Raw genomic sequence first — 26,283 nt, forward strand, 5'->3', positions numbered from 1 at the left:
TCTCTCTATTTTTTTACAAACCCCATGTAAATTTATCTTTTCGATACACTTTTACTTTTTCTTACTTAACTTCCTTAATACCCGCGTAATCAACCCAAATGGGTCGTTCTTTTTGGGACGGAGGGAGTATAATTTAGTGCTTATTATTAGTTTCATGGTCAAACTTAACCAAAATATATATCATAACAATGTCATACTAATATCATTTTTTTTTTTCAAAACTCATACTAATATCATTTATTATAATTTAGTGCTATTTAAAAATGTTCCTACACATTAATACATTATCATAACAATGTCATACTAATATCATTTTTTTTTTCAAAACTCATACTAATATCATTGAATATGTCACAATGTGTAGTTTTATACGAAGTATAATATTAGTTTTTTAATTAAAAAAAATTAAATTAATGATTAAAGGCGTGTTTTAAACTTTAAAGGTAGTGTAATATGATTTAAGTACTTTATTATGGAACAGAGAAATACAAATAAGTTTATCAATAATAAGCTTACTCTAAGTAATCCAATCTAATATATGTTGGGCGCAAAAACTCCTCCTTCCACTCTACTCTCTATACTCTCTTAAACCAATTTACCCTAGCCTCCATTGTTGGGTTTCCATCATTTTTACCCCGTGGAAAGCCCCAATCCTTGTTTCCTTACAAAAATATTTAGGTTTATAATAATACTTCCTCCTTTTGGTAGAAACCTTTCCATTCCCCCTCGAAAGAATGAGTTTTCGATCTCCTTCGAAAGACAAGGGTTTTCGACCTCCTTCAAAATATAAGGTTTATCTCCTCTTAACTTTTCGGGTGAGAAATTTCTTAGGGTTGAATCCATAATATTATTTCATTTGTGAAAATTTAAGCGAAATCACAAGGGTTATCAAGCTTTCATATGCAGTCAAATAAATCAAAAGGAAAGTTCCTCACGGCTACAAAGGATCGTTAGATTGTCTCTCCAACAAGGTTGTATTTTCCAGCGATACAAGCGTGAAATATTCCATAGTGCAAGATCTACTCAACGATCATAGTTTTTATGAAGGAAAATTTTATTTAATTCAATATCTTATGTATTTTTTAAAGTCGAATCTCTTTTTTAGATGTCGTATGACTTATTATTAATGAATATTTTTTTACTATTCCAAAAAAATAAAAAATAAGAATCAATCTAATTATTTACTCTTACTACTACCTCCGTTTCATATTTTTTTGCATTTTTTGTCAAAAATGGATGTTACTATGTTAGACATTATTTGCAACTAATGTTTTATTTCCTTTATAGGTTGTCAGATCTCTCTCCTCATTACATGCATTCTTATTTTTCTCTCTCTATCCTACACTCACAAATAATTTTTGTCTAGGAGACCGTACACCTATCAAAGTTGCAAAAAATGTGAAACAAAGGTAGTAATAGTTATTTTGATTAATTGTTTCTTCTAATCTATTTCTCATCATATGACAAGTAAAACAAAAAAATATAAATGCATTTTTTTATAATCTTTACTCCCTATTTTATTAAAAAAAAAAAAAAAAAAAAAAAAAAAAAAAAAAAAGGCTTACTTGAAAAGTTGAAAGTTATAAAGAATATCTATATCTACATCTATATCTACATCTATTCTATACTTAGTATTTAAAATCATAAACCATCACCTTCATAATGCACATGTAAATTATATTTTTCACCAATGCCACATGTCATCTCCTTTAACCTTTCTCATATTAAAAAAAATACACTAGCTTTAATTCAATACATGAATGAATGTTTGGTTCATTTCCCCCAACTTAATATCTTCTACAATTACATTCAATTTTCACCCCTTTTTCTCCTTTATAAACTATTCATTTTCCAATAAAAAACATATTGTAAATTTAAAAATTACTCCGTATATTATATACTTATAGCCAAAAGGCTAGTTCTTCTCTAGAGTACTCCCCCATTGCTTCCAATTTCTACCAAAATTGTTAAATAATAAATGGGAAATTTTACACTGTAACCCTTTGGTATTGACTTTTCCAACCTGTGTCCCCTTCTTTTTTAAGTTACACATTGTAACCTTCAATTTACAACTATTTATCCATAGACCATAGTGACCTTGCCGCTATTTTACCATAATCGGTCATCGTTAGTGGGACCCACTTTACACCTATAAAATTTATTTTCTCGATTTTGCGTGCTAAAAAATGTTTAGTTGAAGGTTTTAGGGCTATTTTGAACTTTTAAGGTTCCAAATTGAGCTCGGACTTTGGAAAAAATATGAAAAGCCCCGTTTTGTGAATTCGAATTTATATAGTTAAAAGAATAATGACAAAATAGGGCTTTTATATTACTACCTCCGTTTTTTATTAGTTGACACGTTTTGACTTTAGCACTATTCACATACTCCCCTTTGACCGTGTTTTATGTATTATACATGATGAAAGATATAATCTTGTGGGATCTTGTTAGATTCATCACAATACATATTTTTAAAAATATCAACTTTTCATAATTTTTGCTTATCGGTAACTAAAGATATTAATGGTTGAATTTGTATATCGGCAATGTGAACTAAAAAGAAATGAAGGAAGTATTTTTTGGCCAAATCCGAGCTCAATTTGGATCCTTAAAGGTCAAAATAACTCCCCAAACCTTAAACGAGACATTTGTTAGAACGTAAGTCGACAAAAAAATTAATAGATGTAAAGTAGGCCAACTAACGGTGATCGTTAACGGTAGGATAACGGCGATGTCACTATTGATACATAATTGTAAGTTAAAGGTTACAATGTGTAACTTTCAAAAGGAGGAGGCATAGCTTGGAAAAGTCAATACCAAAGGATTAAAATAAAGTCATTGTGTATTTTCAACATATGTTTATTATAAGAAAAGAAAGGCTACCGTTATTAATAAATCTTATTATTATGAATTCGTGCATTGTACGAGGCCAAAAAGTAGTAAAACGATAAAGTATATTTAGAACTTTTTTTTTCTTATTTGATGCAAGTATTACCTCTGTTTTTTTTTTAAGTGTTATGTTTTGACCGATAAATAGTTTTTAGGGAAATTAATTGACTTGAATATAAAAAGATGTAAGTGATGCAGTAGTTGAAGTATTAAAAAATATACAAGAAAATATATATTGGGGTTAATTCTTTATTTAAAAGTAAGAGTTGTGATAGGGAATGAAATAATACAAAAATAGTAGTGGGTTTCATTCAGGACTATAAGAGTGAATTAGGGTCTGTTCATATTTACTAAATTGAGCTGAACTGAACTGAACTGATTGGAGCTGAGCTGAACTGAACTGAACTAAGCTAAAATGAATATTTTTATTAGACGGAAATTAGGAGCTGAACTGAACTGAACTGATTGAAGCTGAACTGAACTGAACTGATTGGAGCTAAACTGAATTGAAATTAAGTAAATGTGAACAATCCCTTATAATACTGAAAATTTTAAACATGTAATGTTGCAAAAAAAAAAAAAAAAGTGAGACACTTTTTTAAAAAAAATGGCCATAAAAAAAAGTGTAACACTAAAAAATTAACGAAAAGTCTTGAAATAAGGTAAACTAAATAATTCCTCGTGAGTATTCATTAGAATCATGAATTGATGCAAGAAAAATTGGATAAAAAAAAATAAAAAAAAAAAGTTGTGGATGAATCTAAAGGTGCTATTTGGGAGAAAAAATAGGATAATTAAAATGTTGTTTTTTAAAACTGGCAAAAATTGATTTTGAAAACAGATATACTACGTAATATGGAGAATAATTCTACGAGTAATTTTTTTGGTGTATGTCAACTAACTTAGTTGGATAAATTTTAGGGGAATACTTCTCGGTACCCAATACTATACATGACATAGTACTTGTAAGATCAAAAATCAATTATATAGTAGTAAATAAGATTTGAACACTTAGAGGCTTAGAGCAACAATGAGGAATTGTAAGATTATTTTAACACAACGATGGAAGCATGCAGTTGTGATAACGCCACCCAACGGCAAAAACCATCTTAAACATGCACAAAATTCTTGCATGAGAATTCACAACTAAATCTAGCAGGATGATCAAAAACCTGTAAAACACAAGTAAAATCAATTTAAGAATTGAGTACAAGATTGCTACATGCCTACATAGCACCCATCACTCAATGAGCAATGAACCCTCTAAAATCATTAGGGTTCAAAGTTCGTCGATCAGCTTGTGACCAACATCGGTACTACTCTAAATCATCCTATGGTGAACTCCTGCCCTACTTTATGATATTTCTCTATCAGTATTGAGTTAAAGCCAGCCATTCATTATCAGAAATGCCCAAAAAGAGCGGTATTTAGTTTCAAGAGTCTTTCTCACTAGGTTTATTTAAATCTTGGACCTCGGTATCTTTCTCTGGCTGAAGCAGCTGGTCTGGGATGGCAGCAGGATCTAGATCCCAGCATTCATCTGGCAAATTAGTCACCTCTTTGAGCAACCAAGATGGCACCTGGTGCGAGAATCTGACCATCTCTCTCCTCGGTATCAACTGAACTGCGGCCTTGTCGGTGCTTCTCTTATACACCGTCTTATAACCCTCTACCTTAACAAGTGGGGTAACACAAATCCCAATCTCTTCGTTGTAATCATCCATTATCTCAACCATTTCATATTGGTGCCTCACGTCGTAGGGGGTTGACCGATTCCAATCCTTTGACCAGTTCCGGTACACTGCCCATATGTCTCCACTTCTTGGGTAAAGACGAACACACCCTCCTCGGCCTGCCTTCTCCCGGCTTAAGACATGAGAAAACATGTTGACGCCTTCGATGATGTCAGTAGTGGTCGCTCGGAAATGTCCACAAGATTTTGTGAATCCAGAATCTATCCAATTTACTGCTCCGAACTCAGTATCAGTTTTAGAACCCAAGTAGCTAATTAGAATTTTGAATGGATTCACTGAGATGATCTGGCGTATCAGACAATAAAGGCGGGGCATACCGTCCTCTTCATCATACAGTGCCCATATCTGCTTGGGTTGGAAGCACTCTTCTGTCCTGTCCTTGTCAAAATCATGGAAGTCAGAGTCAGGAACTGTTAGAGTGACTGGCCCGAGTTTCTTGGGTTCCAAATGGGAGACACCCAGATGTGCTCTTCTCCGAGATTCTCCAGGTTTATGAGGTTTGTCACCATTCTCAATTGATTCCGATTTCATCTCTTCCAGCCTCTTCCGGATTTCTTTTCTGGCCTTCTCTATCAACAGCGTTCTGATATCAATCAGTGGAGGAATAGACCGCTTGACAGAGGATTCATTAGTGGCAGAAAACTTGGGTACAGTGCATCCGTTTTCCTTAGGCATTGCTGCTTCTGTAACAACCTTACCACCTAACTCATCACCATTTACAGCAGAATTACCACCATTTTCAACCTTTCTTTTCTTATACGGCCTTCTAACATTTGTTGTGCCCGATGATTGATTACTGCCAACTGAGCCATTGGCACTTACATCAGCTTTCACCTTTTTCCCAGGTTTATTTGGATATCCGTTACTCTGGTAAAGCGTATCAGCAGAAGTGGTAAATCCATTAGGGCTGACATACCCAGCAGAGGATCCCGGGGATGTGCTCCACTGAAAAGACACATTTGAAACATAGTCAGAGCCGTGACCAGAGTGATACACAGGAACCCCGTTCCCTGAAACATATACAGGACTAGTAGGGTAGAATGACATGTTATGCCCATGACTACTATTGTATCCATTTTCAGGCCCATATGAAAACTGTGAAACAGGATAAGAACCATTGATAGGAGCTGTCCCCATTTCCACGGCCATAAAAGTAGCACGGCAGTTCTTACATGAGAGCCTCTTATTGACATACTTCCGAAGATATTCATATTGAACCTGACAAGAAGTGCAAACTGTCCAAAATGTAGGAGGAAGAGAAGACTTTGCACAATTGGTAGGATATGTAGCCCCAGCAACCACTGTGGAAGACAGTTGACCATTCCTCTTGCGATCATATGTAGCTCTTTTAGAAATATCTGACAAATGAGTCCAAGCTTCCGAAACAAGCCTAAATGCCCCATCAGCTCCCACAGTTCGATTCTTATCTGGATGTAGCAACACCGCGAGCCTTTTATACTGTCTTTTTACTGAAGATTTATCAGCAGATGGTTTTAACCCGAGAATAGAATAAAAATCAACTTCACCATTAACTTTCCCCTCGGACGCAACATATATATCAAACGTTGCCACCATCTGCGAAATACCTTCTAATTCGGGATACAGCATTTGAGCTTTTAACGCGAAATTCTTCGCACCAACAAAATCCTTCTCAGAAAATCTCTTCTCAGCATGCTGTTTCGCAACAAGAGCCTCCTCTCTCTTCGATTCCATGTCGAAAACTCAACAACTCGACTCGAAACTTCAATTATAACTAGGACCACAAATAGCGCCCATACACTGAAAGCGAGTGGTGCAACAACAGCCCATATCTATATCTCTGCACTTCAGTCAAACCCAGTAGCCAAAATTAAGACCTCACAAAACTAATTAAAACCCAAATTTGAATTTAGTCATTTTCAGTCTTCAATCTTAAATATAAATCAATCATCTAATTTCTAGGGGACAACAAATCTATGAGGATTTCAATATTATAACAGACAACTTTTAATTTACGCTAAAGCAAGTACATGAAAATAACAAAATCTAATTAAATCAAATATAAAATCTTCTAAACTATGTACCAAATTATAACACAAATTCAAGAGCTATGTTACTGAAATTTTAGATCTATAACACAAAAATAGACCCAAATCAACAAACACAAAACCCAATTGAAAAACACAAAAACCCCAGAAAAATTCAAGGCAATCCTAATTCAACATGCGCATTAAAATTAAAATTAAAGTACATAATAAAAATCAAAGGATTAAAAAAACCCAATTCATAAAACCACAAATTACCCACAAAAATTCTACCAAAATCTAAACTTTTTAAAGGAAGATCGCAGCTAAAGAATCAAATTACAAAAATGCCAAAAAATAACTGAAGAAAATCAGCTAATAAATCAGTAGAATATCAACTAAACTACTAAAATTAGCAAAAAAAAATTCCAAAAACAGAAAGTAAAAGTTCAACTTACTGATAGTCCAACTGGGGTGAAAAATGAAGAAGACATAGATCGTATAAGTCTTCAAATCGATCAACTAATTTTTCTTCGAAACTTCACCAGATTCAAATTATTTATAATTTTTTATGAAGTTTTTCTGGGTTTTACTGAACAAAAATTAAAGCTAAAAACTCAACTATTTTATCACCCTTTAATTAATTTTTTTTCTAGGCTCAATAATTTTTTTAGAGACTAGAAAAAATCAAAGGGGTTTGAAAATGCAAATGGGTAATCAAAAAAATAAAATAAAAAATTGAGGGGTAAAATTCCGGTGACCGGAAATTAGGAGAGAGAAAAGAGATTAAAGAGTTTTTAAGAAAGGGAAAAAAATAGTTTTACCAAAATGAAATAAAATGATAACTTTGTGTAATGTATAGTCTGGTTAAAAAGTAAGCGCCGTTTATGGTATTGCTATTTAATGGGAAGAAATACTAAAATGCACCTTAGTGTATAATGCGCATACATATATTTTTTTTATAAATATAAAAAAAATATAAGTATAATAAATATAATAATTATAAAGTTTGATTTATAAATTAATCAAACTTTTTATTTGGGAGTGAATTTGGTGATGGGTAGTTTTGTCCATTTAAAAATAATGTGATGTCATTATATAATTTTTTATTTATTTGTGGAATTAATTATTCTTCATCTTAACATATCTGTTTTTTGATTATATTTCAATATTGCAATTTGATATGTTTTGCTTTTTATGGTCAAGTTTGGTGAACAAGACAAAAATTACAATAAATATCCCATTAAATTACATTCATTTTATTACCTCTAAAGTTTAAAATATTGTACTAGTAATAATAATAATCTTAAATATGGTAACTCCTTAATTGAGTAATATCAAAATTAGAAAATTAATTATTATTTCTCCATGATTCCACAAAATCTTGTTGAACCTTAAACACAAATTAATTAGGTAGCAAGGCTGTTAAGACTTGATCATGACTACAAATGAAATGATAATTAAGTATTTGTACAAGTATGGTATTTCCAAGCTATAAGTCATAAAGCTAGAATCAATATCATCACTCATCAGTACATGTCAAATAATTTCTATAATATAAGAAGCTGGCATTACAAGAATTCCTTGCTTAACAATGTGTTATAAGATTACTAATGAGTAAAAAAAATGAATTGGTTACATGCAACATGGTGCACAAAAAATAACTAGTATGTACCAATAACATACCAAAGTCAGTGAATGGGGGTTTAGCAATGTCAATGCAATATTTCTTGGTGAAGAATGTCATAGCTACATACATTGATCTTATATAGAACCATTAGGGTTTTAACCTTGATCATATAGTCTATATTAGATAATCGTTTTTCCGTTTAAATTTACTTGCTGATTGTTTATTTACATCATACTTACTATTAACATAAGTACTTGAAAATAAAATATGCTTAATTCATAACCTTTAGAAAATAGGAGGGAAACTTTCAGTAAAATTTTATAATGCCATGTTGTGGGAACATTTGGATGGAAGGGGGGCTGATGAATCCATTGCTTCTTGTTGGGATAAAGCATTAGGAAAGGGAAGGGAAGAAAATTATATACTCGTACTATGTAGTGTGTACAACCCCAAAGCTAATAGGGTTTTAGGTGCTATTTAAGAATCAAGTACATCATCAATGTAATTTTATGTGGGTTTGGGTTGAATAATATCTATAACTTCATAGTGCTTTTGGTGTGTGTGTTTGTTAAGGAAAAGAGCCTTATTAAAACAACATTATCTCTCACCTAAACAGTTACATAGGCTAATTTGGGGGAAGAAAATCCTCCTACTATAAGGCATATATAGATGGTAGAGTTTGAAATTGTGGGCTAGGGTGAGTTTCCCGCCATTTTTATTAAGTAATCTTGGATCCTACAACTTCAAACTTAATTGATATAAAGTGTTTGGTTTAAAAAATTGAATTGGAAAACTAAGGGAGGGGATCTTCTTGGCTTTGTTGTGGTGATTGTAGTCCAAGGCTAAAAGGGGAGAGCTAGTAATTGAGAAGGAGATAGATGGCAATGAAAAATGTAAGGTTTTAATGGGTGAAGATCGGCTAGGTAGTTTTGGACATATGATCATCCTAGTAATTCAAATTTTGGGCTTTTCAATGTTGGTGGATGATTTTTTGGTCGCTTTTTTATTTGTGAATGTCTTCATAAGGGTGACTGATCAAGGGGAGTAATGGTGATATGGTCTAGCTAAACGTGATTGGGGGGGGGGGGGGGTGTTAGTTATCTTTCGGGAGTTGGAATTTTACACTATTCACATGTTATCATTGACTTAATTTTTTTACCAATATACAATGTATAAATATGATCGTATAGTATGTTGTTGGATTATTGTCATAATGTCTGCTTTTATAATATTTTTTTTCATAATTTTTAATAATATCTAATTAAAGATATTGATGGTAAAAGTTATGTCTCGTCAAATGTGCAAATCCATATCCAACTCTGGCTTTTACAAAAATGGAGGGAGTACAATACAATAAAATGATTTTGTTCCGTTGTTCTTATAAACGTTATGTGTTATTTAAAGATTTATACAAAGTATGCTACCAAAATAATTTTTCCATTTTTAATTAAAATAAATTTTAATGTCAAATGATAAAAGTTGGAGGAAAAAAATAGATAATATTATAATATTCTTGGATAATGATATATTTCAATACCTTATTTTAACCTATGTTAGTATATTTGTAAATTTGTAACTAAAAGATTCCTAATATATAGAATATATGTTAAAAATAATAATAAAAAAAAATTAGGACCTGTTTTCTTCAGCTTAATTTCAGTTCAGTTCAGTTCAGCTCTTAAAATCTTTCTCTCATAAACAATTCATTTAAACTCTCTTTAGTTCAGTTTAGTTCAGCTCAGTTCAATAAATCAGAACAGGCCCTTAATTGAGTATGATTGGATTAAATGTGTTGTCAAAATGGAAATAAGTATTATTGTAGGTTATAAAATAGAACTCACTAAATATTTGGCAAAAAAAAAAAAAAAAAAAAAAAATTATTAATGACATGGTGACAAGTGTCATTTTAGGTTTGCTTTTAGTATAGGTTAATTGATTGATTGATTGATTGATTGATTTTCAATTGCTTTCCTACAATGTTAAACTTGAGGGATGAAAATGGATAGTGTAGGTTCGAAACCATAGGTGACTTAAGTAGCTCATGGACTCCCCTAAGGTCCAAGTCATAATGTTGCATATACTAGTAGTTTATTGGAGCTCAATTGGTTTTCTTAAAGCTAAGTATCATTAGCTAGTGGTGTGTACTGTAGATAAGTAGTGTTCACTAAGAATTTTGAAAACAGACATAACATACTCCATTTAACCCTCAAATGTAAAAACTATGCTTGTCCATTGAGATAATTAATGGCTATTGGCCAATTTGAGGTACATGATCTTAACAATAGTGAGTTGCAGCAATTTTCTTAAACGATTAGTAGACTGGTAAGGGGTAGGAGAATTGGAAGAAGTGGTATTGATGTATATATATATGATAAAAATTCAGTTTTAAATTTTATTTTAAATATAATTTTTTTTTTTTTTTTTTTTTTTGGTGAAGGAGAGGGGCATAGCCCCAAGACACGAAACAGAAAATAAAAAGAAACAAAAAACACGAAAACAAACTAAAACAAAACAAACTAAAATCGAAGTCCCACTAGCAAACTAGCTAAACGTCCCAGCTCGAACCATCCTAGTCTGCGTTACCCCACTCAAATCCTCCAATAAAACAGCAAGAAGATCCTTCGGGATCGCCTCCAGCAACACGAATTTCGGCTCCACATTAACCCCATAGTTTGCCAACCAATCTGCCGCTCGGTTGGTCTCTCTATAGCAATGGTTAATGGTTACCTCCCACTCGCTACGATCAATGAAAGCTTGGCACTTTCTGATTATGTGAATATAAGGAGAGTTGGTCGGGATTTGATTAACCAACATTCGAACTACAACAGCCGAATCAACCGCAATTTCCACCTTTCGATGTCCTCCCTGCCACGCCACACATAGCCCTCGCCATACTGCCATAAGCTCAGCTTTAGTATTAGTACAGATCCCACAATTCAGAGCAAAAACTTCGAAAGTTTCACCATTATGACCTCGAATTAAACCACCAGCTCCTGCCTTGCCCGGGTTACCCTTAGCTGCCCCATCCGTATTAAGCTTCACCCACCCCTCTCTTGGGAATTTCCACCTCAGAAGAACCTCTTCACGGACATATCTTTCCCTTCCTTCTAAAAGCTCTTCACGTTCTAAAGCTTTTTTAATCTCACCCACTCTAACCATGATGAAACTGACTTGATCAATGGGGATATTAGGTGAACTCTGAAACGTTCTGGCATTGCGCCATTTCCATAGCCACCAACAAGTGGTAGCAAAAACTTTTGGCCATTCGCTTCCCATCGCAGCTTCCTTCTCACATAAATTCATCAATAACCACTGCTCCGGAGATAATCCCACCCCCAAATTACGATGTTTAATATAATATAACACAATGCTTTCAAAATATCTCACCACTGCCAATATTTACACAATTGCTAGTTATTTGTACAATTGTACAAATACTACCTCCGTTAACGGTTATGTGCAACATTTGCCAAAAACAGGTGCTATCTATTATGTGCAACAAACTGATTTTTTTCCTCTTTTGGTAAGTTTTTTGTTTGAAATGACCAAACTGCCCTCACTTAACCAACTTACTCCTTTAATTATTTCACTAACTATACTATATTATAACCCTAACTTAACTCATCTAATCTTCTAAAGAAAAAAAATCAAATCTGTAAAAAAACCAAACCTCTCAACATTCATCTAGTTCATCACATTTCTCACTCCTCATTCATCATCATATTCATCAAAATCTCACTCCCCCTTCGTGGTTCATCAACAAAATTTCTCTTTCCTCCTTCATCATCAAAATCTCTCTCCTCCACCATCAAAATCTCACTCCTCCTTCATCATCCCCATCTTCCATGGAGATCTAAAATTGAAGGTGGTTTTGGGCGGCACGAGTATCGTGGATATGTTGGTCAAGGTTTTGTGGGTTTCGTGGGTGGATCTAAGTGTCGAGGGTCTAGGTGGTGTTCAAGGTTTCGTGGGTGTTGTGGGTGGTCTAGGTGGTGTTGGGTTTTATGGTGGTAGTTGGGATTAATTCAATTCGTGGTGGTGGTGATTGTGATTAATTCAATTCGTGGGGGGAAGGGGGTGGTTCGATTGGGGATTTCGTGGTTTTGGCGGTTGTTTTCAGTGGGTTTGGTGGTTGTTTTAGATAGGTTATAGTGGTGGTTTTCAGTGGTGGTATTTAGTGGATTTTGGTGGTTTTCAATGGGTTTTGATGGTGGTTTTCTGGGTGTTGGTGGTATTCGGTGGTGGTGGTTTAAGTAGGTTTGTTGGTGGTGATTTTCGGTGGGTTCTGGGTGTCGGTGGTGGTGGTTTTCGGCGGGTTCTGGGTTTCGGTGGTGGTGGTTTTTGGTGGGTTCTGGGTTTCAGTGGTGGTGGTGAATTTGGGTTCTGAGTTTGGTGGTTTATTGATTTTGGTTAATTGTGGTTTTTTAAAAATTAGATTAATACTTAAGTACTACCCTTATATTTCAATAATCATGTTTTAAAACTTTTGCCTTGGAGTCCGCGCATGTCCCTTTCGTTGCAAATAACTGTTAATGGAGGTAGTATATTAATACATGCTAATGATTAGAGGATTTTCCCAATGCATGTCATTGTACGCATCATGTTGCTACCTTAAAATTTCGTTATTTAAAATTAGTAGACTTATAATTCTACTTCATATAAAGTTTGTATTATTTGTTATACATGGCTATAATTAAATTTCTTACTAAATATACATAGTGACCAAAATTTATTCATACACGATAACACAATGATAGGAATTTTCCAACAACAAAATTATGCTTTTTTTTTTTTTTTTTTTTTTTTTAAGGGTTGAACTTGTACATGACAAGCAAATGGAACTGTATTAATTCCTTTCATATTACTAATTTCGTTTAGATTGATAAAATGGGCCCTTGTCAATGCATGTATGGCCCTTATGGTACTTTCAAATGGACTCATCGACTGAGTAATTGAGGGATAGGCATGTCCCTAACGTTTGTCTTTGATAGCCCAACTTAAATAGGGGCCTCTAACTGCAAACACTGATAAATTAACCCCTCCGTTATGGATCCTAGGTCGAGCAATCAAGATTGTTTGTAGACTTGGCATTCGTCGGTTGTAATTTTACACTCTCGCACATTCTCAATCCCATTAGGAAATACGATGAACACTTTTATCGGGTTTTTGGATTGCCTACTTCTAAGAATCCTACCTACTCTATTCCACAAATATTATACCATGGTGAGCTTTACGCTTCCCACTTACAAGTATAATTGTATAACTTTAATCATTAATATATTTAATTCTCAATATATAAAGATGATAATAAAATTGATAACATTAATGTATAAATCAAGATGAATATAAAAAGACCCTACATGACTATATTTACTTTAGATATAACTCACAATAGGTATTATTCAAAGAGAGTTCGAGAACGAAAGTCAACAAGGTGCAATATATATGGAACGAAAGAGATATACGAAGTAACATTTTAGGTAGTTTTGATTTAGAATAATTTTAGGTACCAACTGAATCAATCTAATTTTTTGCTGCAGATTGGGCCTATTGTTCTCTGGTGACTTGGTGAGTTTTAACAATAAACCTGGGCTTCAAATGTACTACTCTTATTGGACTGCAACTACCTACTTCGTATTAGTTTAGTCTGTCTTGTTTTTAGATGTGATTCCATTAAATCTAATTGGTATAACGATTTTTTTTTTTAAATAAATACAACACTTTGACTTTTACACTATTTATATACTCCACTTTAGCAAACATTGTGCCTAATGTAAACATAGCATATACAATGAATTGAAAGTGAAGAGAGTCTCCTCTCTTCAATTGTATGACCACGTACTTAAATAAGGATAGTTACATTAGTTTATGTAAGATGTTACAAAAAAAATAAGGTATTGTTTAGTTGCACATGAAAAAGGTAGGAACTAAAAATTCATGTGAATTTGGATATTGAACACTTTTAGTAGACGATAAAAATGAGAATGTGGAAAGTGCAAATTCAGTATCCAATTCCCACAAAACTTGAAAATTAAATTACCAAGCTCCTGTGATAACTCACAATGTCATGATTTTTAAATATTTATTCAATTATCAAACAAGTTTAATTAGTAATTCCTAGAAAATTTGATGTGGGATTTTAATTCCTATGTTAACTAGACAATACATAAATGTCATTGTCATAAAGAGTTTCCAATATCCTTTGGCTAAATTGATCGATTAAAAGAGGAAGACATTAAAAATCTTATTCCCTACATCCTAAAATATAGGTAACTTATTACAATAAATTGTACACAATTTCAAAATGACTTCAACCTCTCCTTCAATAACTTTTGCTCAAATACTTTAATTTGGTCCACACTTTTGATTAGTATGTAGCGTATTCACACTTACACACTTAAATTGTTACCTTTCTCTTAAAATTACGTAAATCAAAACGCAACAATCATTGTAGGTATAAGATCATATTTCACAGGGCTTGCCCAGTTAATCTTCATGATTGACGTAATTTGTCAATCATATTCTCCACCTCAGCTTTTGTGACCCTACTTGATGAATCAGCAAGATGAAGCATCATTTCATTTGACGCCGTAACCGCAATTGAGTTACTAATCATTAACCATTGAAAAGCTTCCTACTCTTTCTTGCTCCATTAAAGCTTCATCACCTCCATTCCACCATTGAAGCTAGCTTCCTCATCTCCACCACCATTGATGCTTACCCGACACCACCATCGAAGATTCCCCGATCTCCCCCCACCTTCCCCAATTTTAAACGAAAACCCTATGAATAAAGGGTGAAATTAATGGCGTGGTCAACCCCTAAGGGTAGGGGTGACCATGTCCTCCATTCAAGCTCCTTCCATTGAGCTTGATTTTTGAAGTTGGGTCGTTAATGGTAGAAGTGAGGTCTTCGACGGCGAAGAGAGGAGATGGTTATGGTTGTGGTGGTGGTGGAATGCTTTCACGTTTGATATCGATTGCCGATTCAGTGAGCTCTTCTCTTGGATGTTGCCTCCATTGTTGAGTGATTGAGAAGAGTGAGGATAAAGAAAGTTGGATGGAAAATGATGTTGTTAACGGCGTGAATTGTGTAATTGTGAGCTGGAGTAGTGATATGGCAAGAATGCCAACTGTCAATGGCTAATTTACCATACCGTCCCTAATTAAATGATGGAAATCTCATTTACACCCTTATGATTGACAATTTTTGTTGATCATGAAGATCAACCAATATTTCACTCATGTGAGTAAAATAAACATTATTCCCTCCGTTCCACAATAATGTTCCTGTTTGGAATCTTTGACTTTTTTAAGAAAGAGAGAATCTTCTAAATTTCTCTTAATCTATAAGAGCAAATATAGTCATGTGGATCTAGTTTGATTCATCTTGGTGAGTAGATTATTAATATCTAACTTTTATAATTTTTGCTAGTGTGAGATTAAAGATATTTGCGGTCAAAGATGGGTAAAATTTTACATCGATTTGCAAAACAGGAACATTATTATGAAATGGAGGGAATACACAATTTCAATATGTCAACCTCTCCTTCCATAACTTTTGCTCAAAAAGTCAAATTTGGTCCACACTTTTAATTAGTAGTGTATTCATAGTACACACTAATATCGTTACCTTACTCTTAAAAAAAACGCATAAAATAAAACATACGGAGTAACAATCATTTAAGGTATATCAAACGTGACAAATTAAACAAGTCGAGTGGGTTAACATACTTGATCATAAGTCATAACACACTATACTTCAATCATTGATTACTCTAGTGACAAGCAAAAATTATGTCACAACAACTTCATCAACTAGCATTACCCAAATAGTAGAAGAAAAAAAAAAACTTTAACTTTACCCCTTCACTCTACCATGAATGGAAGTATCAATCAACATATCTAATATATCTACTACTACTACGTGCAATTTTTAGCAATTTGGCATTTAGTCCAATTAATATATTATATATAACTATATAATAAAATTTTAATTAATTTCTTTTTTTTGCAACGTATTGAGCTGGTAATAAAACGATAGGCACCTGCGTTTTCCTTGTTGTCTTTGGACACATTTGTCCTATAGTTTTGAGCTAAATCTGCACGTTGTCTAGGCCTTCAGCTAGATTCTCTCACCTCTTCTTGTTTTCACTCTTTTTCTCCCTTTATTGTTGACTACATTCTCCTAAACTATTATCAACTCTTTTAAATAATTTCTTTAGTTAAAAAAATAATGCTAAAATTTATAATTGTATTTTTTTTTTTATTAGTCTTACTTACGACATTGAACTAATTATTAATTCGGATTGGGATTAACCTAATTATATAAATAAATTGAACAATCCTTTTGTAAGAGAACACGAAGAGTACGTGTCGTATATGTTTAGTACTTGTAGTGTAAGAGTTTCAGAAGTTTGATCACTACATTAGTGAAGTAGTGAACCAACCAGCTACACAAAAATTAATGAAAATTTTAAGCTATTTGTTATTGATATTATTATTATATTTCGATCCATGCAAATGACTTGATTTTCTTATTATTAAATTATTGGAGGTTGTTTGTCCAAATGACTACGGTTTCCTTCTTTTTGGACTAGTTCAATTGACGTATGTAATAATGTAATTGGCAACCAATTCAAGTCATAGTAAGAACTCCGATAAAATTAGATTAGGTTGATATGGAAATTCCAACATAGAGGAAACAAAGCTTAGGTTCATTATATACAAATTTTAATTTTTTTTGTCGATAAATTAGTTGGATACTTATCACTAGGGAATAACAAATACGGCGGTGTTTGGAGCTAATGCCATCAAAATAAGAATTCAAACCTCATAAATTACATATGACAATTATCATTATGCCTTGAGCTAGTTGTTATAGGTAAGAAACTCAAACCAAATGAACGTGTCCATTTAACATTTAGCCATGTAATTTACACCCTCTCACATTCTACTGCTGAACGAAACGACAAACGGAGTACTTTGGTAATTGCCCATGTACAAAAGAAAAAATAAAGTAAAAAACAATACTTTTATTATAAATCAAAATTCAAAAATAAAATTTCACTTCTTTAATTATTTGATAATAGTAACACTACCATTTGAAAAGTTCTTTTTTACTACTCCATATTATACAAGGGGTTAAATGGAAAACAAAAATAATTCAACTATTTCAATGAACAAAATTTGGATATTTAAACTACGGAGTAATTTCATTTGTCACTTTATTGAGGTGCAAAATATAAAAATAAATAAATAAACTCAATGAATTAGAACCGTTGGATGAACTACTTAATTTATCTTCCCTCCAATTTAATCAAATCATAAAATCAAATATTTTCCTTCCAAAAAAAATTAAACATTAACTGGCTTACACAAGAACATTAGAGACGAAGGAACCGCATCACTCCCAATCCTCCCACCACCACCACCACCGCTGCCGCCGCCTAACTTCTCGTAATAATCGACGCAAAACAAAGACAGCAAAAGCTGAGCGCCTTGCCTCGACCAAACTCGTCGAGTCAACTCCGCACCACCACGACCACGACCACCCCACCGACCAAGCACGGGTCGAACACAAACCATGTAAAGACGTTTATACCCTCCAAGAGCTAACACAAGGGTCCGAACACGTGGCGGAGGCGACACGTGTCGAAAGCAGACGTACTCCCACACTGAATCATCTGACTTAGAGATTGAACACCATAGTCTGCACACACAGGATGCCACCCCTAAGGATCTCCCGTCGAGGCGTTTCAACACCTCGACGAGTATGTCCGGGTGGTCGTTTATCGAATACTCGGTTGTCAGCTTTCGTTTTTTGTTACTACTCGTATCTGTTGTTCGATGGAACATTTTCATTTTTGTAATGTAACAAGCTTTTACAAGAGTTATATAATAGGAGAGGAGGGGATTTGACTTGTGAGAAATGGAGGAGAGAGAAAGAGAGAGAGAGAGAATCGAGGAGAGAGAAGAAGGGGACAAAGGGATAAAGTTAATGAAGAGAGGAGTGAAGTGAGTGAGTGAAGAAGTCTAGGAATGAAATTGTTAGCTAAGCTAAAAAAAGGACCAATATTGTTTTCTGTCTGTCTTTATTTCTTCTCTCTATCAAATTTTGAAAGAGAAAGAGAGCTGTTTGTTTGTTGCTTTTGTTGTTTGCTTTCGAGAAGATTGAGCTTGTTTCTTCTTGTATTAATTTCCATTATTCATACTATCTTTTTTTTTTTTTATTTTTTTTTTTTTTATTTCTTTATTTATTTTATTATGGGCTTAACTACTTACATTTGTTTTAGTAGTAAAAGTGCTCGTGCTAATAAAAGTGTTTGTTTCTCTTATTTTCATGATTATTTTGCTGTTAGCCGAAAGATGTGTCTTTTCAGGTTAACTTTTTTGTGTATATATTAACGTAACTTATTCTAGGATTATCAACTACTTTTCTATGTTTTCTTCTTTATTAATCTTTAGATATGTTAAGGATATCGATTAATAATTTCGACACAACTAGCTGGTTATAATGCCACTCTTGTTTTGGTTGTATCAAACACCAGGTACAAGTCGTTCAACTAATTGATTAATTGCATAATACAAAATAATATCTCACCATAAAAAAAAAAAAAAAAGTAAAATACATCTTTCTATTTAAATTACATTTTTCCATATAATATAGTTTTGTGAGAGTTTTTTGAGTCAAATGAGACAATCTTAGTAAGACAAAGGTAAGGGACTGTTCAGTTCAGTTCAGCTCCAATCAGTTCAGTTCAGTTCAGTTCAGCTCCAATCAGTTCAGTTCAGTTTAGCTCTTAATTTCCTTCTCTCATAAACAATTCATTTCAGCTCTATTCAGTTTCAGCTCTATTCAGTTTCAGCTCTATTCAGTTTCAGCTCCAATCAGTTTAGTAAATCGAAAGCTACTCTTTATAAATTGTACTCTGCATACATATAGTTATCAAAGCAATTCCGTGCAATAATTTACTTATGTTAAATTTAGATAATTAGAATACACGATGTAACTTATTGACGTTAAATTTCCTTTATTTTGTAATGTGTTCAAGATATTATACTATTTTTATTTTGATGATCATTTGTGTAATCAAAAGAGCAAACTGAGCCTTAAGAAATCAATTAAAACATAAACAAAGAGTATGTAGGTAGCTTATTTATCCAAAAAGAAAAAACAAAGAAGTTAAAAAAATTGGTATAGTATAGTTTGTTTCGTAGATATGGACAGAAAACTAAAAGTTTAGAGTAGGTTGGACCACCGTGAAGTTGTAAAAGCCTACGACTACGAGCATTCATCAAGGGGCCTCAGGAGATGGAGGAGACGTTGTGTTTGCTAACTTTGAGGCTTTCTCTCTATTAACACCATGGTGGCCTATTTCCAAACCCAACGGTAAATTTTGACTTTTACAAATTTAGACTTTTTTTTTTTTTTTTTTTTTTTTTTTTTTTTTTTTTTTTTTTTTTTAATGAATAATAGATCCCTAACACCGTAAGAACAATAATATTTGATATTTTACTATTGTTAGTAAAACTCAATACTAAAATATATGGAGTAGTGTTTTATGTGTCGTTTCAAAAAAAAAAAAAAAAAAGGTAGTGTTTTTTGTGTGGTCGGTTGATACATATCTATAAACTAATCGAGTAATAACCCTTAACCGAATAATCCCTGACCAACCGAAAAACTCCTAACTGACCGAGTAACCAATGACCATTCGAGTAACCCTCGACCAAGTAACCTCTGACCAACCGAGTAAGTCCTGACTAAGTAACCCCTGCCACACGGTGTGACCAGCCACATATGAAATTTTGTGATAATAAAAAAACTGTCACAATTTTCTTATTAATGTAAAAAATTATAATAATTGAATATTAAAACTATTTATTAAGATGATTCATAAAACCCGACATGATTGTGTTATGTTGTATATATTGTGAGTATTTTTAAAAAAAGTCTCTTAACTTGTGAATAGTGTCAAGATTCCAAATGAAAAAGAACAAAAAGGGCAAGACTGTACTAGTTATTTATTGATAGATAATTAATGGAGTACAAATTATAAAACAATTTTATATTTTAAATCATTATAATGGATTAAGAAATTTCAAATAAATACAACGTGATGAAAATATTGAGTTAAGATAATAATTAGGGACTCAACTTTTTTACTTTTCACCTTTTGGGACCTGAACCTTTTTTGTTTCGCTGTCTGGGATCTGTGGTTAATTCTCAAGCAATTTACCCATCTAAAAGCTTACTATCCAACCTATGCATAAAAAATTAAAAAAAAATAAAAAAATAAAAAGTATTTCCAAAGCAAAAAAATGTCATTTATATCGATTAAACCAAATTTTACATCATGACAAGTAGTGGAGTTACAACTTACAAAATCCATTGACTATCAGTTACATAAACTATGGATTTGTTCAAATTTACGTTACTTACTTTCAATTCAGCTCCAATCAGTTCAGTTTAGTTCAGTTCAGCTCCAATCAGTTCACTTCAGTTCAGTTCAGCTCCTAATTTCCCTCTCTCATAAAATATTCATCTCAGTTCAGTTCAATTCAGCTCTAATCATTTCAGTTTAATTCAGCTCCAATCAGTTTAGTTCAATTCAGTTGAACTCAATTCAGTAAATGTGAACAGGCCCTATATAATTGTTTTGTTCAATTTAGATCGACACAACTAAATTTGCTAGAATTAAGTAGTTCATTTGATCATTTGAACTATATAATTGTTCTGTTTTGTACTCCCTTTTGTTTTTATATTTTTAATATTTTTTGTTTAATTCAATAAATAATTACAAAAATAAAAGCATTTTTAGTAAATAAATAATTTCAAAATCTATTGAAGGATATTTTTGAAAAGGTGAAATTCCCAACTAAAAAAGGGTCTTCACTTTAAAGAATAACATAGATAGACATTTATAAATACTATTAAGAGTTTTTTTTTTTTATTTTTTTTTTTATTTATTACCACTAATAGTATTTCAAAACATGAATAATTCTCGCCTCTTTTCCGAAATGACGTCATTGGGGCCCACTAATTACCTCTTTCAAAAAAAATTACCTCTTTCAATTTCCTTCCTTTTCCCCTTTTCTCACGATATTCTCTCATGTTTATCCCTCTACTTCTCACCCTCTTCTTTTATGTCAAATTATCATTCTCCTAAGCTAATTTTGGGTTTAGGGTCAATGCAACATACGAATAGTATTTCTTAAAATCACTTACAAGCCTGATGTACACCTCTCTATTGTTAGATACTACCTCTCCAAAAGCAATAGCACATCTAGCATTTTTTATAATACAAAAGAAGTTTCAAATAACATAAACAAATTATATAAAAATTATTCATAAATTGTCATTCTTCATGTATTCATGTATTTTGTTACAAAATTATATTCATGTTACAAAATTATGAGTTTCTACACTTTAATGGTGTATATTCATGTTCACCCTCAACAACTTTAATTCCAATAATAATTTCAATTATAGGATTCAGTGGCTGACGTTCACCCTCAATTGCGACTGGTTGAGGAACTTCATGGATATCTGTCATCTCAACGACATGAGTGAGTTGTGCATTCCATTTTTCTAGCCAATAGTATGTATATATTACTGCACCAATGATAGCAGTTACAATTAATATAATGGCACCCAGATGACAAATTTCTTCAATGTACCATCACTGCTTGTAAATTCAAATCCAGGAGAATTTAGTTGTCATCAGTCATAGGGTTTGTAGGCTACACTCATGACAATCCCTTTATTAAACTTATGTAACATAATAGTGACACCAAACCAATACTAGAAATAACTTAGACATTGTAAACCTGCAAATAAAATTCCAATCATTAAAAAAGCAACAATAAATTGATAAACTTAAAATTGAACCTAGAGATTAAATTGCTATCTGGACACAATGGCTAAAAGAAGCAAGGCTAACCAGCCAAAAGTTAAACTGGATAATAATTTCAAATTAAATAAATAATTAATTATCATCAAACATGGCAAGATTATTGGCAACTAATCCTATTATCAAATAAACAATGCATATCATCAATATTATATACAAAAAGACACACCGGGAATGAAACGTGTTATCTCATGGTGTGTCCTTAGTTATTTTTTTTAATAAAATAAATACTTATTAAGGAAACAAATCATTGATAAAAATAATTAATTTTTGTATACGTATTCCATATTAATGTAGTATCTATTATAATTAATACAAAAATATTTCACAAATCTTTTTAAAAAGTTTTGGCAACTACGAACCCAAAAATATATTCTTAAAATAATTTATAACCGGTTTTTCACCAAGAAAAAGGATTGCTTGGATTTTTTGCCTACTTTTGTTTCAGATGTGTATTAGAAGCTTATGCAAATACAAATCAACCTATCACATACTTTTATTATTCCTCAACTAATATATGATTATAATACTTATCAATCAATAATATATAGCTACATATAATTATAGATCATCGTGCATGGCACAGGATTTAACCTAGTTAGAACCTAAAATAATTAGTGAGCCCCACTACTTAACCATAGTTAAATTTTAAACTAAAATTCTTTCTTAGGTCTCAAATGGTGAAAGAAAAAAATTTAGGTCCCAAAAGGTGAAAGAAAAAAGTTTAGGGCCTGTTCACATTTACTGAACCGAGCTGAACTGAACTGAATTGAATTGATTGGAGCTGAACTGAACTGACTGATTGGAGTCGAGCTGAACTGAATTAAGCTGAAATGAATATTTTATGAGAGAAGGAAATTAGGAGTTGAACTGAATTAAACTGAACTGATTGGAGCTGAACTGAACCGAATTGAACTGAAATTAAGTAAATATGAACAGGCCCTAAGTCCCTAATTGTTAGCTTAACTCTGAAAATATTAGGGTTTTTTGTTGTTGTTGTTGAAGACTAAAAATATTATATTGTTGCCTTGCTATTGTGGATAGAAAACTTTTAAAGATTGAGTTGGCCTCTTTCCATCATTATTTCAAGAAGCAAATTAAGTGGCAGTCTTCATGAATCATGACTAATTACAACCAAAATCACTCCATGTTTTATTGGTTTAACGCTTATAATGATTTAATTTGTTCCCCTCCATTATGTGAAATGATGAATTAAATTATTCTAGTTATCATTTGTTGATTAAAAAATAAATATACTCTTAACAATATACTTATGTCAATGGATCCAAAGCAAAGAATTGAAGCTAGTAAAGAATTCCTTGAATATCCATAACATTGTAGACTTCTTCCACCATCTCAGCGTAAGAAAACAAAGAATCAATTCAGACACATTTCTGTCTGTTTGACTCATAATAAGGTCAATCTTAAATTATTGTCTTCACACATCCTAATTAAAAAAAAATAATAATAACAAAAATAAAAAAATATTTTACAAAAATAATGATAGTAGGATCAACTCTTCATTGGTAAATGGCAATAGTAAGGATCCTATGTTACCCTTGTGACACAATAATTTGACACAACACAAAATCAAACAATAATTAAGATCTCTTACACATGAAAGATTTGATAGTTCATAAAAATAAAATACTTGTATTTTCATAAGATTTGTCACATAGTTTTAGGACTTTGTTCTTTTAAAATAGTAACACCCAACTCTCTTGTATATATGTAAGACAAAAAGCTTATTATAAAAAATTATTATAAACTTTTTTTCAGTAGCTTCGAATTGACATTAACATTATTAGAATTATTTAATAAAAATAAAAGTCTTCTAATTGTAAGTAATGTACCCTACAAATAATACGGGTAAAGGGTAAAAAAGTAATTAAAAGTTTGTTGTTTATAGGGTTGGAATTGTGTGTTGGGGTACCATTTGAAAAGCATTTTTCTGGAATCCAGCTTACCCGGAATTTGATCAATTGCAACATTACAAAAGAAAAGAAATTACACAACTTGGTCAAAAACAATATCTAAATTCTAAATAAGTAGAAGTTTTTTTTTATTTTATTTTTTTTTCACTCACTTCCCAAATGTCTTCAACTTTTTGTTATTGTTTCAACTGTTTTAGCATTTTTTGTGCCCCCACATTTCTCTCACCTACAAAATTTTAAGAAAAATATTTATATACTTCGTATATTATATGAATAAAAATATTGTAAATGTTTCGAGTGAGAGGAAGCTTTCCTTGCTGCCACATTTTAACATGACGATGGAATTATAAGATTAATCCTAAGATTAAGTATTTAATCTGCATGGTTAATTTGAGTAATCGATGGAGAAAATTGGTATGACTTATAGGATATTTGCGAGCAAATTGATGGTAACTCACTCATCCTCAATCTTTATGTGAAGTACTACGTATACTATTGTACGAAGTATATGAGAAAAACTAAAAAAAGCGATAATACTTCACATTGAGCGATTATACTTCACATTTTTATGTTGACTCTCAATTATTTAAACTAGCATTGATTTTCTTCAACGTCTTTTTTAGTTAGACCATTAGAGTGTAATTAAATTAATGAGGAAAAAAGTTGATGGAACTAGAAGTCTAGAAATAGTGAATATAGTAAAGTGGTTGACTTTTAGGTCATTTGTAAAAGAATTAAAGCAAAAATTAGAATAAGATAAACTTAATAAGGAGGGGAGAATAACAAATACTAGCAAGCATAGTCTTTGTCAAGGCTTTGTTCTATTCAAACTTTTTGTTCAAAGTTATCTTATGTGAACTTATTTTACATAACAAAGCTTACATTTTAGTAGTATACCAAGAGTTATGCATGATTGTGTGAGTACGGATGTAATCCCCCGTATTTTTAAATATATTAGTAATGAAATTATATTTTATTCATAATATTTATTTGTATTTTTTTCGGATTTAATTTCAAAAGTTTCAAATTATTTTTGGGTTTGATGAACGATTTTATTACAAAGAACTTTTTATGAACCTTTCTTCACTAATTTATGTCCAACAAACCAAACCCATTTTCCTTTCTTAATTGGCCCATTAATTTTATGAGGCCCAACCTTAAAACTAACCCTACACCACTCTCTCTCTTATAAATACCCCATACATCCCCAAAATTTCCCACACAAAAAGGTTAGTCTTATTTTCATCCTCCTTTGTTTCATTATTTTGCTTAATGTTATTTTAATTGTTTTGGGTTTTGATTTTAGTATAAAGATTATATTTTTAGTATTAAATTATATTTTAATGGTATAAAGATTATAAATTTCAGATTATATTTATGTTATAAATTTCATATTTTATGAATTATAAACCTAGGGTTTCAATTTATTGAAAATCATGATTTTAGGGTTTTTATGAACAATTGATTTAGGGCTTTTATAGTAATGATGTTTTGAAATTTTGGTGATTATATTACTAATTAGTTTCCAGATTATTTTGAACACGTAAATTCGTGTTTTAATGTTTAGATTTCGGTTCGTTAATATTAATCCCGTTTTAATCCCGGTTAGGTTCTGAACTCATCCGATTTTGACAAAAAGTAGTGTTTTCCATGTAGAAATGATGTTTTAAGAAAGACTCACTACCTGTGGTAGTGAGCACCACCCTATCGTGGCCAAATTCTGCCTCTAAATATGATTTTCGGGCAGTTTTTCATTTTTAACGAAGTTTTTTTATGCTTAAAATTTTATCCTTGATTTTGATTAATAAAATTAATTATGTTTAAAGTTAATTAAGCATATAAATATGTTTTATTTATTTTAATAAGTTTTTCATCATATTATATTGTTGGAAATTACTTGGGATAGTAATATTAATTGTTGGTTGTTTTCTAGGAAGTGATTATTCCCTAGGAGAATTTTAAGTGATTAAAAGTGGCTCAAAAGGATTGTTTGTATGAGGTACGTACATGTCTACTTCGTTATAAGTAGTATCATGTTTAGGTACCAAAAGGAAAGAACTTAGTTTTATGATTAGTGAACACTTGGATGGAAATTGTTTGGTTACACCTTGATTTAATTCATGTGCTTATGTTTATGAGATATGTTTTGGTGAATTGATTA

General features: G+C 32.0%; 2 protein-coding genes across 3 annotated transcripts; both read right to left on the minus strand.

Annotated features, from left to right (window-relative positions):
- Positions 1 to 4,064: 4,064 nt before the first annotated feature.
- Positions 4,065 to 7,479, minus strand: LOC145621325 (uncharacterized). 2 transcript variants are annotated; one of them, XM_081676067.1, is made up of 2 exons: positions 7,105 to 7,479; positions 4,065 to 6,462 (listed from the first exon to the last, which is right to left on the minus strand). In XM_081676067.1, exon 2 carries the CDS (start codon positions 6,354 to 6,356, stop codon positions 4,323 to 4,325), a length of 2,034 nt encoding a protein of 677 aa, XP_081532193.1. In that variant the 5' UTR covers positions 6,357 to 6,462; positions 7,105 to 7,479; the 3' UTR covers positions 4,065 to 4,322. The 2 variants fall into 2 exon arrangements, with proteins under 2 accessions (XP_081532193.1, XP_081532192.1); XM_081676066.1 differs by having other exon boundaries at positions 4,065 to 6,467.
- Positions 7,480 to 17,632: 10,153 nt separating this feature from the next.
- Positions 17,633 to 18,139, minus strand: LOC145619032 (F-box protein SNE-like). The gene has a single exon (XM_081673631.1). It carries the CDS (start codon positions 18,137 to 18,139, stop codon positions 17,633 to 17,635), a length of 507 nt encoding a protein of 168 aa, XP_081529757.1.
- Positions 18,140 to 26,283: the final 8,144 nt, after the last annotated feature.

This window comes from Chenopodium album, chromosome 27 (genome assembly GCF_948465745.1).
Source record: "Chenopodium album chromosome 27, dcCheAlbu1.1, whole genome shotgun sequence".
Taxonomy (NCBI): Eukaryota; Viridiplantae; Streptophyta; class Magnoliopsida; order Caryophyllales; family Amaranthaceae; genus Chenopodium; species Chenopodium album.